Source organism: Hemitrygon akajei, chromosome 7 (assembly GCF_048418815.1).
Source record: "Hemitrygon akajei chromosome 7, sHemAka1.3, whole genome shotgun sequence".
NCBI lineage: Eukaryota > Metazoa > Chordata > Chondrichthyes > Myliobatiformes > Dasyatidae > Hemitrygon > Hemitrygon akajei.
Window position 1 is genome coordinate 156006215 of NC_133130.1, and position 13284 is coordinate 156019498.

The following is a 13284-nucleotide window of genomic DNA, read 5'->3' on the forward strand; positions in this document are numbered from 1 at the left end:
AGACTGGGAATCTGGTAAATAGATCAGAATGGTATCTCTGGAGAAGCTACAGTAAGGTGAGAACGTTCAATCCTTATGGGATTGTTGGAACTGATTCCAGCTTCTTAATTCCCTTGTAGAACCAGGTACTATCTTGAACCGTTCTGTTTGTCATTGAGCAGCAATGTTAAGAAACAACAAATAAGTTACGCCTTCTACCCGGGGGCTACAGTTTCTTCTTAATATCTGGCATTCACAATAAATGATGTCTGCAATGCCAGCTTTAGCTTCCTACACCCAGTACTGTAATTTCCAAAGCTTTTCCTTTGAAATATTAAATGTAGTCTAAATTGAGATGAGATAAACAATCCTTACAGAATCAAGACGATAGAGAAATAGTCAAGTGCAATATTAGAATTTCTTGTTGTTGACCATCCCAAAAATATAAAGATTATCAACTAACCTGGCGTTTAGAGGTCTCTTCGTCTCTTCGCTGGTGAAGCACGTAGCCGTCCTTGCAGGACACAATGCATCGGTCCCCATTGTAGTGCCCAGCACCTGTGCAGTTCAGTATTGCATTTTGAAGACTGAGCTCTTGACAGTCAGTGGCTTCACATGAATAGTGGACGCAGCTGAAAGAGAGAAAGAAGAAATGGATTGGACTTGCTTTTCCTCTTCCTATATCCTCTGTATGCTTTAATGAACCTATAGTAGATGGTTAGTGATGGTTCATATTGACAATGGCATTGTCTGAACCATATGACTTTGTTTCCCTGTTAATACCAGATTGCCTGCATCAAAACAGGTATGTAAATAGATCAAAACTGTAGGTGTACCTTTTAGATGATAAAAGCTTCCAAATAATTTGAACTAAACATATTATTATAGTTAAAATAGGATGAACCAAGATACAGAACTTGCCATAAATTGTGCAGCAGTTTGTGCGTCAAGGATTCAACTTACTGAGAATGCCATTTTGGGTTTTAACAGTTCTATTATTTATTTCCCAGCTGCTTAGAATGTGCACAAAATCTAGTAATGCAGAACATGAAAATTGATTGTTGAAAAGTAAAGGTCACAGAGTCCATTTGTTCCTTTTTTTTGCATTTTCAGCAGAAAATATGGGCAGTAAATTTATACATCAGAAGATATAGATCAACACCTGCATCATAAATAAATGTGAAGTGAGCTCAATCATTTTCTTTCCACACAACACCCACTGACATTTATTGCCCATCCTTTATTACTCTGGAACTGAGTGACATGTTATGCCATTTCAAAGTCCAGTGCAAATCCTGAGGAATCTTAGCAAGCTAACTATTAGAACCTGTTGAGTATTCAACAACAAAATCTCTGGCCGAGGTTAGCTAGTGAATTTGGTGCTTTGGTGTTTGTGAAGCTGACTGGCACCTCAACAGTCCTCAAGCTTGTGAAGTTCCACAAGCATCAACATCAAGGTAATTTATCACATGGGGAAAAACAGAAGATAAACTTCCCTATCTAGTTTTCTGAGGAGGGATCTCCTTCAAAGGAAGTCCAGCTTGGGAGTAGGGTGGGCTTTAATAAGGTTTTAGTATATTGCCTACTATTGTTCATCTTGTTCTAATTAAGTATTAGATCCCCACTGAAGTGAGGGTTTGGTGTATGTATTATTATCCTCTTTCAGAATTCTATAGCTAGTTACTCCCTGCTACATCACTGGCATATAAAGCACCAATGAAGGTCCACCATCTCTGTTTTTCCTTGCCCATCTTCTCTATGGTGCTCCAGGTGTGGTTCAGGGTTCTCATTTCTGACTGGATGGAACCATGCCAAGCATTAATGCTGTGTTCATCATTACAAGATTTTGGTCCCCTGCGTTTCCTCCAACCCTCAAGGGTCCACTGATGTCCTGTCTTGATGATGGAGTTCATCACGTGAACTTGATGAGAGAGTTCTTCTCTCATCACATGCCCAATCCATCTCCAACATTTCCTCATGATGATTGTAGCCACGTCCTCTTGGTGACACTGTAGGAGTAAGGTCGGGTTGGAGATCTTTCTTGGCTAGAAAATAAGGAGGTTCTTCTGGAGGCTCATGGTGTAGAATGACAACAGCTTGGCAAGGTTGTTCTCTGCCATGTTAGCAGCATTTTGACCTGTACAAGAGTGTGGACAGAACACAGCTCTGGTACAGCTTCACCTTGGTGTATATGAGGTGTCCAAATTACTCACTCAAATGATACTTTGATACAGACTTAAAGTCATAAGATTTTTAGTGAGTGTATAAGATGGGAAATAATGAATATATCTTTGCATTGATTCATTTATTGCTCAGTGGGAGCATTTGATGTTGATGTCATTATTTGTAATTTGGAATTTGCAGATACCACATTCCACTAAATAGATACATATTAGGACATAAGCAGGGTTACAATTTCCTCCCTAACATGGGGCCACTTAGTGCAATTTCTGGGTACCTACACAGCCAGACCAATCCAGAGCAAACTTCGATATAAAGGCAGCTTTCCTTTAAATAGTCCAGTAAGGATCCCTGTTAAATCTGTGGCTATTATAAGAATGTGAGCTTTTCATTTTCATTTTCATTTTAAAAATCTAGATAACTCAAGTGCACAAATAGAACAGCTTTGGATATTGTGCATTTTAATATAGAAAGCTGCAAATAACTATTTCTGATGCAAAATCCCAAAGGAATTTTCCCAGTTTTCAACCTAAATTACTTCTGGAGTCTATAAAACTTATCAAATATTCCAACAGGTTGTATTCTTGCAAGATCTCTGAAAGTAATCCTAACATATCCCAGGGGATCGTTCAATCATTTGCCTTTTTCTTTCACAGTCTACTGTTTTTTTTCATGATTCTCAGTTTAACATTTCACACTGCTTAATTGTTAGTCATCTAGACCTCAGTGTTTTTTAAAAATATTTGACCCACTTTCCAATCCTACACAGTTCTATTGTACTCCGCATATCCCAGATGCATAGGTGTTTATTCCGTTCCAAATTTCTGATCCAAGGGGATATTTACCATGTTACCACATTGTCTCCTAGAAATCTGGAGGCTTGAAGAAAACTGAGTGGACAAGAAAGGTTCCCTCTGATATTTCACTCTTACTGACTGCCAATATAAATATTGCGCTGTGAGTTAATGTGTTGAGAATTCAGAATTTTGGTCAATTGTGTGTATTGCATTAGAACATGTCACTATTGACTTTGATTAAATGCAGAAAATTACCACAACAGCTGACCTTCTCAATACATCTTATCTTGGCTTACAAGTCCTTGGATATCACTTGGTCATTTCATCTTCTTTCTAGCATAGCTCTCGCTGTGCAACTGTTTTCTGAAAAAGTGGAAGTTTTATATATTTGCCACACCAGTTTAGTGCTTTGAGAGAAATGTTTCTTCATCTTGCTGAATTATCAAAGTATCAACTTTGTCTAATAGAAGCCTGGAGTAAAAGATTCACTGAAACGTGCTCACATGATCCATGTGCCAAGTTATTGGAAGGAAAGGGTGCAATGTTTTCTGAGATTGTTGTATATTCTGTATTCCATATTTAGGGAGAGCATAAGACATAGGAGCAGAATTAGGCCATTCAGCCCATCGAGTCTGCTGTGACATTCGATCATGGCTGATTTATTATCCCTCTTAATGCTATTCCTAATGCCTTCTCCTGTAGCCTTTGACGCTTTTACAAATCAAGAGCCTATCAATCTCTGTGTTAAATACACCTAATGACTTAACCTCCAGAGCCACCTGTGACAATGAATTCCATGGATTCACCACTGTCTGGCTAAAGAAATTCCTCCTCATCTGCGTTCTAAAGGGACATCCTTCTAGTCTGAGGCTGTGCTCTCTGGTCCTAGAGTATCCGACGAATGGTAACAGCCTCTCCATGTCTACTATGTCAAGGTCTTTCAATAAATGGTAGGGTGCAAAGAGATTGAGTCCCCTTCCATTCCATTAAACTCCAGCGGGTACAGGCCCAGAGCCATAAACAGTTCTCCTACATTAACCCTTAAGTTCCTGGGATCATTCATGTAAACCTCCTTTCAAGGGTTTAAAGCTTCAGAAGTTCATTTTATTATCTAAGTATGTATACAGTATACAACTCTGAGAACCTTCTCCTATGCCAGTACACCCTTTCTTAGATACGGGGCCCATAACCTCTGATAATAATGGAATAGATTAGGGGTCACCAACCTTTTTTGCACCACGGACCGGTTTAATATTGATAATATTCTTGCGGACCGGCCGACGGGGGGGGGGGGGGGGGGGGGTGGGCAGGAGATGGGGGTGTTAATCACGACCGGAATATAGGTAATAAATCAACTATAAGTCACTTATAAGTGGATAATGCACTCAATTTTGTTTCTAAAAGAGTTTATCTAACGACTTTAATATTAAACACAGCGCATATTTTCCTCGCATGAACATAGTGATAAGTCAATTATAACTCACTTATAAGTCAATAGCACAATAACATTTTAAGTAACGTTTGGATATTAAACACACAGCGCATATTTTCCTCGTATGAACATATAAAATCATTGCAACACACCAGTGAGAGGACAAGGTGAGGGCCAGAGGTCCCCATCCCGGGGCTGCGGCGGTCGCAGTCCGGAGAGAGCGACCGACCGAGTGAGGAGTTTGACAGGGCATGCACCCACCCCCCCCTGTAGGTAGGTAGGATCTATCGGCTGACAAAAGTTTGGCTCGAGGGATGACTTTCAGTAGATCGCAGCGGGGTAGCTGCTCTGCTACTTATGAAACCCTGAGCCTGAATTAGGTGGTCTGCGAATATCTTAGCACCTGGTTCCCCATGAACATTTGGTGTGCTAAACAGGCTTAGAGGCGGCACCCATCTGTCTGTGCTCCAGGCCAGTAGCAACAGGTGGCCGGTTACCCGAGGCCAACCAGTGAGCCCTGGCGCGAGGGTATCACTGCATTTAAGCGACTGATGACCTCGCGTGGGTAATGACTCCATGTGCGTAATGACCTCACGTGCGTTCAAGTTCAACAGTGGGCGTGACAGGGAATGAGGAAAGGTGCAGCTGACTCAAATCGTTTCATATCGACAGATGATATTGTTTCCTCGCAGCCCGGTAGCACATGCTTTGCTGCCCGGGTGGTTGGGGACCACTGTTCTTTACCATCCACGATGCCATCTACTTTGGAGGCATAAGCAAACTTACTAATCAGGCCACCAATATTCTCTCCCAAATCACTAATATAAATGAAAAATAATAAAGGACCCAGCACCAATCCAGAAAACACAAACAAAATGCTGGAGGAATTCCGCAGATCAGGTCGCATCTATGGAAATGAATAAGCAGAGCAGTTAACATTTCAGGCTGAGTGCCTTCATCAGAACTGGAAAGGAAGGGGGAGGATGCGAGAATAAGAGGGTGGGTGGGGGAAGAAGTGCAAGCTAATTTGTGATAGGTGGAGCCATGCTGATGGGGGAGGGGTGATGAAGTAAGAAGCCGGGAGGTGATAGGTGGAAAAGGTAAAGGGATGGAGAAGTAGGGATCTGTTAGGAAAGGAGAGTGTACCATGGGAGGAGGAGAAGGAGGAGAGGCATCAAGTGGAGGTGAGCAGAAGAAGTAAGAGGAAGGGCCAGAGAGGGGAATTGAAGAAGAGTAAAGAGCGAGGGGTAAAATTACTGTACTTTGGAGAAATTGATGTTCATGCCATTGCGTTGGAGGCTACCTACATGGAATACAATGTCTTGCTTCTCCACCCTGAAAGTGGCCTCATTGTGGCAGAAGAGGAGGCCATCGTCCAACATGTTGGAATGGGAATGGGGATATGAATTGAAATGGTTGGCCATCGGAATATCTTGCAGATGGACCGAAGGTGCTCAACAAAATGGTCCTCAAATCTATGTCAGGTCTAATCTCTGCAGTGTGGGCAAACTTCAAAGCAACTTCGCAGTGCAGCAGCAAATCATAAGTCATACACACCGGCACTAATCCCTCTGCAGCACATCAGGCTTAATCTAACATAAGGCTTAACAATTGGCAGAGCTTACTAAGCAAAATTATTTTATCCTATTTTCCGTTTGGATTATTTAGGTCTCACCTGCTGTCCCATAGAAGTATAATCTCTACTGCACACCCCCCCCCTCCCCCCACCGCCGTGACAGTACCAGGACTTGTATATACCACGGTATGTCGCCTTCCTGTCAGCTTGAACCAGTCTGATCACTTTCCTCTGCCTTTCGCATTAGAAGGTATTTTTGCCCACAGAACTACTTTTTTTACACCATTCTCTATAAACTCCTGAGATTATTGTGTGTGAAGATCGCAGCTGATCAGTGGTTTCTGAGATACTCAATCACTCTGTCTGGCACCAACATTCATTCTACGCTCAAGGTCACTTAGATCACATTTCCTCCCCATTCTGAGGTTTGGTCTGAACAACAACTGAACCTCTTGACCAAGTCTGCATGCTTTTATGCATGAAGTTGGCTGATTAGATATTTGCATTACTGAGCAGGTGTGGAAAATGGTTCGTCTTTTGGGGTAATGCTACAATGGAAAGAAATAGATGGAATAATCAGGAAATGTTTATTAAGCAGAGCTGTATTGCCTTTCCAAAAGTGAAAAAGCTGTAAGGAAAAGGGAAGGCTGGGGGAAATTAAAATACTGTACTCTGAGGCTGCAGAAGGGAATAAATTAGTTTGGGAGAGGATTCTATGAAACCATAATTCAGTGATAGATGAAGAACACAAAGGCCACAAGAATTTTGGGTTATAGTGAATTTAAGAGGATATAGAGTAGAAAATTAGGAAAAGTGCTGAGCACAACATTATCAGTAACATTTATACCCAAACACAATACCAAGATCTTTTAAAACAATTCAACAATTAATCATGAAATATAGCTTATAAGAAAATCCACAAACACACTTAATTTGTCACATCTTCCAAACACGTGGGAAATATGCAAAAAGCAAATGATAGAATAAAACTTGAGTTATATTGGTCAGCAAAATCCTCCAAATAGTCAACGTCACACAATACAATCAGAGGACGAGGCACTGTCATTCAGCAGTGCACAGAACAACATAAAATAGGCTTGCAGCCAAGCAGATTTCCAGAATAGAATACAATACTGCAGAAAATAGATGAGGCTTATAAATAACAAGAACGAACCACAAACCAAACAAAATCTGTGGTGATTTAATACACTTCAAACCACTACACTAGTCCAGCAGGGGTATGTCTGGAATCTTTACACAAGAACCAAAAGCTACTGAATTTCTTTCAGATTTACTGAGCTAAGAACACTGCTGGTGGACGTCAAGTCAAGCAGCCCAGAAGGCCCTAAATTCACTGGATAGCGTCAGCTAAGGAGCAATTCTAATGTGTCAATGGAGCACATATGAAAGGTTAGGAATGATGCAAAAATATACAATAGAATGAAAGTATTCAAATTCTGCTAGCAATACATACGTTACAGGGCACAACAGGGAGTCGTACAACATAGAAACGGGCGCATTCAGCCCACCAAGTCTTCTCTAGCATCAAATACCTATTTATGATCATTTTACTTGAGTTGCTTTTAGTTTTCTCCACATTTCTATCAGATGCCTATATATTTTACCACTCATCAACACACCAGGGACAATTCCAAGTGGCCAGTTAACCTGTGAATCTAGACGCCTTTGGGATGTGGGAGGAATCGCCAGCACTCAGAGGAAACCCATGCAGTCACAGGGAGAATATGTAAAACTCCATGCCGACTGCACCAGAGATCAGAATTGGACCAGGTCATTGGACATGTGATGCAACAGTTCTACTAACTATGTTACTGTACCACTAACATTAAAAGCTATAAAATGCAAAGAAAGCAAACTTCTCGATCTACTGTTTTTGTTCTGGTATAATGCTTAAGAAACCAAATTTCCACTTGTTTAGAAAAATCTTTTTAAAAACTGCTGATGTTGAATATCTGAAATAAAAACAGAAGATCGTGGTTAGCTGTTATTTTCAACAATGCTGCGCTAAAACAAATGGAATAAAAACACTCAGCTGGTCAGGCAGCATCTGTGGGAAAAGAAACTGTTAAATTATGTATCTTTCTTGCGTTGTTCTGATGATGATTCCAAGATCTAAAACATTTACTGTTTCTCTTTCCCCAGATACTGTCTGACATGCTGAGTGTTTTTATTCCATTTGTTTTAGCGCAGCATTGTTGAAAATAACAGCTTTTTTCCAAAGTAAAAAAAACTGGATCAGTCCAGGAAGGTTTAAAAAAGTAATTACGATAAATTATACTACAGGGTTTAAATTTTTTAAGATTAAAAAAATTGCGGAACTGGAGCCAAATTTGTAAAGAGTGCTTAACCACAGGATATAGGTTTAAGTTAGCAACTTTAGCTAATTGTATAGGTAGAGCAACTCTTAATAATGAAGTTAAATAAAACTGTTTCACAGCTCTCAGTTCCAGGTCTACCCAAATTGGCCGATTGTTTCTATCACCCTAATATAACCAAAAGGACATATACAGCAAATTAACAGCCCAATAATACATTCTTAGATTGGGCAAAGCGAGACCTCCATCCTTTTTCAACTTTTCTTCTTTAGTGGACTCTGTGAAGTACTCATTTAGTAGATGGAGCCCACTTATCTTTTCACTTGTTGGTTGTATTCATGTAGTTAAAATGACGATTTTACCAAAATTTTTATATTTATTTCAGAATATTCCTGTTTTTTTGACTAAGAAGTTTTTTGATCGTATTGATTCTATTATTCTATCTTTTATTTGGGATAATAAAAGACCAGGAATTAGTGAATGTCATTTACAAATAACAGCTTTTTATTAAAATATTTCTTCATCATTTCATTCGAAGATTATCCAGGCTGAATCTCAAAGTGGTGCACCTACATCATTCTTATCTATAAACAAAGCCGATGAGAATTAGCACATGATTTGCAAGACCTCACAAATAAGTTTAACTCTTGTGGATGTAGTTTGCTCCAAGAGTCCCTGGATAATGATGTATATGGCTCCTGAGGTTAACTAGCTTGATGCCTTTAGATTTGCACAGGTTAATCACAAACTAGATAGTATTTCTGTTACTAGGTGAAATGAATGGGCAACTGAGAATCAATCTACAAATCTGGATATGACTAAACATACCAGGGTAACCAAACATTGATAGTAAATGTTCTCTAGCTTGTTGCTTATATACTCATTAGCCACTTAATTAGGTACCTCTTGTACTTAATTAAGTGGCTACTGAGTGCATATTCATGGTCTTCTGTTGCTGTCGTCCATTACTTCAAGGTTTGATGTGTTGCGCATGCAGAGGTGCTCTTCTGCACACCACTGTTGCAACACATGGTTATCTGAGTTACTGTCAACTTCCTGTCAAGTGGAACTAGTCTGGCCATTCTTCTCTGACCTATTTCATTAATGAAACATTTTCATGCCAGAACTGTTGCTCTTTGGATGTTTTTCTTATTTCACACACCATTCTCTGTGAACTCTAGAGACTGTTGTGCGCAAAAATCCAGGAGATCAGCAGTTTCTGAGATATGCAAGCCACTCGTAGTAAAAAGACCCTGATGGGAGTTATATACCAGCACCCGAACAGTAGGCAGGATATGGGATATAAATTTCAACAGAAAATAGAGAAAGCATGTAATAAGGGCAATGTTGTGAAGGTCATGTAAGATTTCATTATACAAGTCGAGTGAGAAAATCAGGTTGATGCTGGATTACAAGAGAAGGAATTTGTTGAGTGCTATGAGATGGCATTTTAAAGTAGCTTGTGGTTGAGCCCACTAGGGGAAAAGCAATTCTGGATTGGGTGGTATGTAATGAACCAGAATTCATTAAGGAACTTAAGGTAGAGGAACCCTTAGGAGGCAGTGATCATAATATGATAGAATTCGGTCTGCAGTTTAAGAAGAAGAAAATAAAGCCCATTACAGTGGAATAAAGGGAATTACGGAGGGTATGAGTGAGGATCTAGCCAAATTTGATTGCAAGGGGACACTAGCAGGGATAATGACAGAACAGCAATGGCTGAAGTTTCTGAGAATAATTCAGAAAGCCAGGTTAGATACATCCCAAGGCAGAAGAAATATTCTAAAGGGAGGATGACATGGCTGTAAAGGGAAGTTAAAGACAGCATAAAAGCAAAAGAGGGGGGCTATCATATAGCAAATATTAGTGGGAAGTTAGATGACTGGGAAGCTTCTAAAAACCATAGATGGCATCCAAAAAAAAGCCATAAGCAGGGGAAAGATGAAATATGAAGATAAGCTAGCCAATAATATCAAATAGGATACCAAAAGATTTTTCACATGTATAAAGTGTAATAGAGAGGTGAGAGTGGATATTGGACCACTGGAAAATGATGCTGGAGAGGTAATGGGGGACAGAAGTTTTGCAGATGAACTTAATATGTATTTTGCATCAGTCTTCACTGTGGAAGACACAAGCAGTGTGCTGAGTGCGTTAAGGTCAGAAGTGTGTGAAATTCCCATTACTAGGGAGAAGGTTCTTGGGGAACTAAAAGGTCTAAAGGTAGACAAGTTACCTGGACCAGAAGGTGTATATCCCAGAGTTCTGAAAGACGTATCTGAAGGGATTTTGGAGGCATTAGTAATGATCTTTCAAGAACTACTCAATTCTGGAATGGTTCCTGAGGGCTGGAAAATGACAAATGTCACTCCACTTTTTAAGAAGGAAGGGAGACAGCAGAAAGGAAATTATAGGCCAGTTAGTTTGACTTCAGTGATTGGGAAGATGTTGGGAGTCCATTATTAAGAATGAGGTTTTGGGGTACTTGCAGGCATATGATAAAGTGGGCCAGAGTCAGCATGGTTTCCTTTTGGGAAAATCTTGCCTGACAAATCTGTTGAAATTCTTTGAGGAAATAACAGGCAGATTAGACAAAGGAGAGTCAGTGAATGATATTTACTTGGATTTTCAGAAGGCCTTTGATGGGTACCACACATGATGCTGCTTAACAAGTTAAGAGCCCATGATATTACAGGAAAGTTACTAACATGCATGGATGATTGGTTGACTGGCAGGAGGCAAATAGTCAGAATAAAGGGGGCCTATTCTGGTTGGCTGCCAGTGACTAATGGTGTTGCGCAGGAGTTGGTATTGGGACTGTTTCTTTTCAAATTATATGTTAATGATTTGGATGACAGAATTGATGACTTTGTGGCCATGTTTACAGATGACACAAAGATAAATGGAGGGGCAGGTAGTGTTGAGGAAGCAGGGAGTCTGCAGAAGGACTTGGACAAATTGGGGGAATGGGCAAAGAAGTGGCAAATGGAATATAGTGTAGGGGAGTGTATGCACTTCGTGAGAAGGAAAGGTGGCGTAGACTTTTTCTAAGCAGGTAGAAAATGCAAATAGCTGAGGTGCAAAGGGACTTGCAGTTCTTATGCAGGATTCCCTAAAGGTTAACTTGCAGGTTGGGACAGTGCAGTGCAATGTTAGCATTCACTTCGAGAGGACTAGATTATAAGAAAAAAAGTATGATGCTGAGGCTTCTGATGCATTGGTAACACCACACATGGAGTATTGTGAGCAGTTTTGGCTTCCTTATCTAAAAAGATGTGCTGGCATTGGAAAGGGCCCTGAGGAGGTTCACGAGAATGATTATGGGAATAAAAATGTTAACAGATGAGGGTCATTCAATGGCTCTGGGCCTGTACTTGCTGGAGTTTAGAAGAATGACGGGGGATCGCACTGAAACCTCTTGACCATTGAAAGGCCTAGACAGAGTGGATGTTACTGATAGTGGGTGAGTCTAGTACCAGAGGGCACAGCCTCAGAATACAGGGTCTTTCATTTAGAACAGGAACAGGAATTTCTTTAGCCAGAAGGTGGTGAATCTGTGGAATTCGTTGCTATAGATGGCTGTGGAGGCAACGTCATTGAGTATATTTAAAGCAGAGGTTGACAGGCTCTTGGTTAATCAGGGCATCAAAGGTTATGGGGAGAAGGCAGCAGAATAGGGTTGAGAGGGATAATAAATCAGCCATGATGGAATGGCAGAGCATACTTGATGGGCTGAGTGGCCTAATTCTATTCCTATATAATATCATATGATGGTCTGATGATTAGATATTTGCATTTAAGAGGAGGTGTACATGTGTACCTAATAGAGAGGGCACTGAGTGTGCTTCCTTGACATTACCACTGCTTGTTATTCTTGTACTCAACTGCACCATATGTCCGACATCCACTGAAAAATGATTATAACTGCAAAGTGAACATACAGTATGCCTTCTTCAATGCTAGAAATACATAATGCTCCAGGTTATTTGCCCAAAGACTTCTGCAATATCCATCTCAGTTTTACTATACCTAATTGGAATTATGTTTAAATAGAATTACTCTTGATAGGAGTTACAAATAACAAAATACAGACTTTAAAATTGTCTGTTGAATGGAGCCCTAATACAATTATGTCCCTCTTGGCAGACACTTAGTTCATTGGAATAAGATGAAAAATGATACCACTTGTTCCATCGCTCTCATCTCCTAACACCTTCATGGTATTCGCTATTTGGATTGTTTTCTTAGGATGATTATATTGCCAGTGAGCCTTTAAAGGCAAGTTTTCTCCCTTTTAATCTCCGGGCTTTGCGTAAGACCACACTTGAGCTTTGCAGTAAAAATAAAGTTTTATTGGTGGTATTAGTTCAGCCAAGGTCAGGCAATTCCAAACAAGTTCCAACATAGCACCAACATGACAGCAGAGAGAGAAAGTGAAAACCTCTCGGTCACACTTTGCCAAATAGTTTTGCCAGAAGGTTTCACCATGTGGAGGAGATAAAGACAGTATTTTCTGCTCACTGGCTGGTGGCAGTGAGCAAATTTGTGACCATGTGTTGTGGATTTTGAGAACATCCTAGTTTTTGTCATATCCTTGCTGAATTCAAAACCCACTTTTGATTTCTCTGGAAACAGTGACTTAATAATATCTTGCTTATGATATTTTAGCAACCAGTGTAAACTAGATGATTGATAACGCTAATATAATCAAATATAAACTGCTTTCCCTACTGCATCACCACCCCCAACTTTGGACTGACCAATTCCTCTCAGCCACTCTCTTAACCAGCAGGTGGTGCAAAGCTAAGCATTTACACACTGAACAGAGAAAGGCTCGTTAAAACAGAAAAGACTAGTATCTTTAATCTAGAGGAGGCTGATGGATAAGCCTAGGGAGATCTGAGATTTATGAAAGGATATGATAGAGCAAGCATTGACAGAAATGTTTCCACTCTGATGGGGAGCAAATTAAGACAGCCAGTG

At 40.2% G+C, this 13284-nt stretch overlaps 1 protein-coding gene across 5 annotated transcripts in view; it reads right to left on the bottom strand.

Annotated features, from left to right (window-relative positions):
- LOC140731040 (pappalysin-1-like) overlaps positions 1-13284 on the bottom strand; it is a 362759-nt gene that overhangs the window by 173123 nt on the left and 176352 nt on the right. For all 5 annotated transcript variants that reach the window (XM_073052237.1, XM_073052236.1, XM_073052240.1 and 2 more), the window contains exon 14: positions 443-611. In XM_073052237.1, the coding sequence (XP_072908338.1) occupies positions 443-611 (169 nt within the window). The remainder of the gene's footprint in view (positions 1-442; positions 612-13284) is intronic.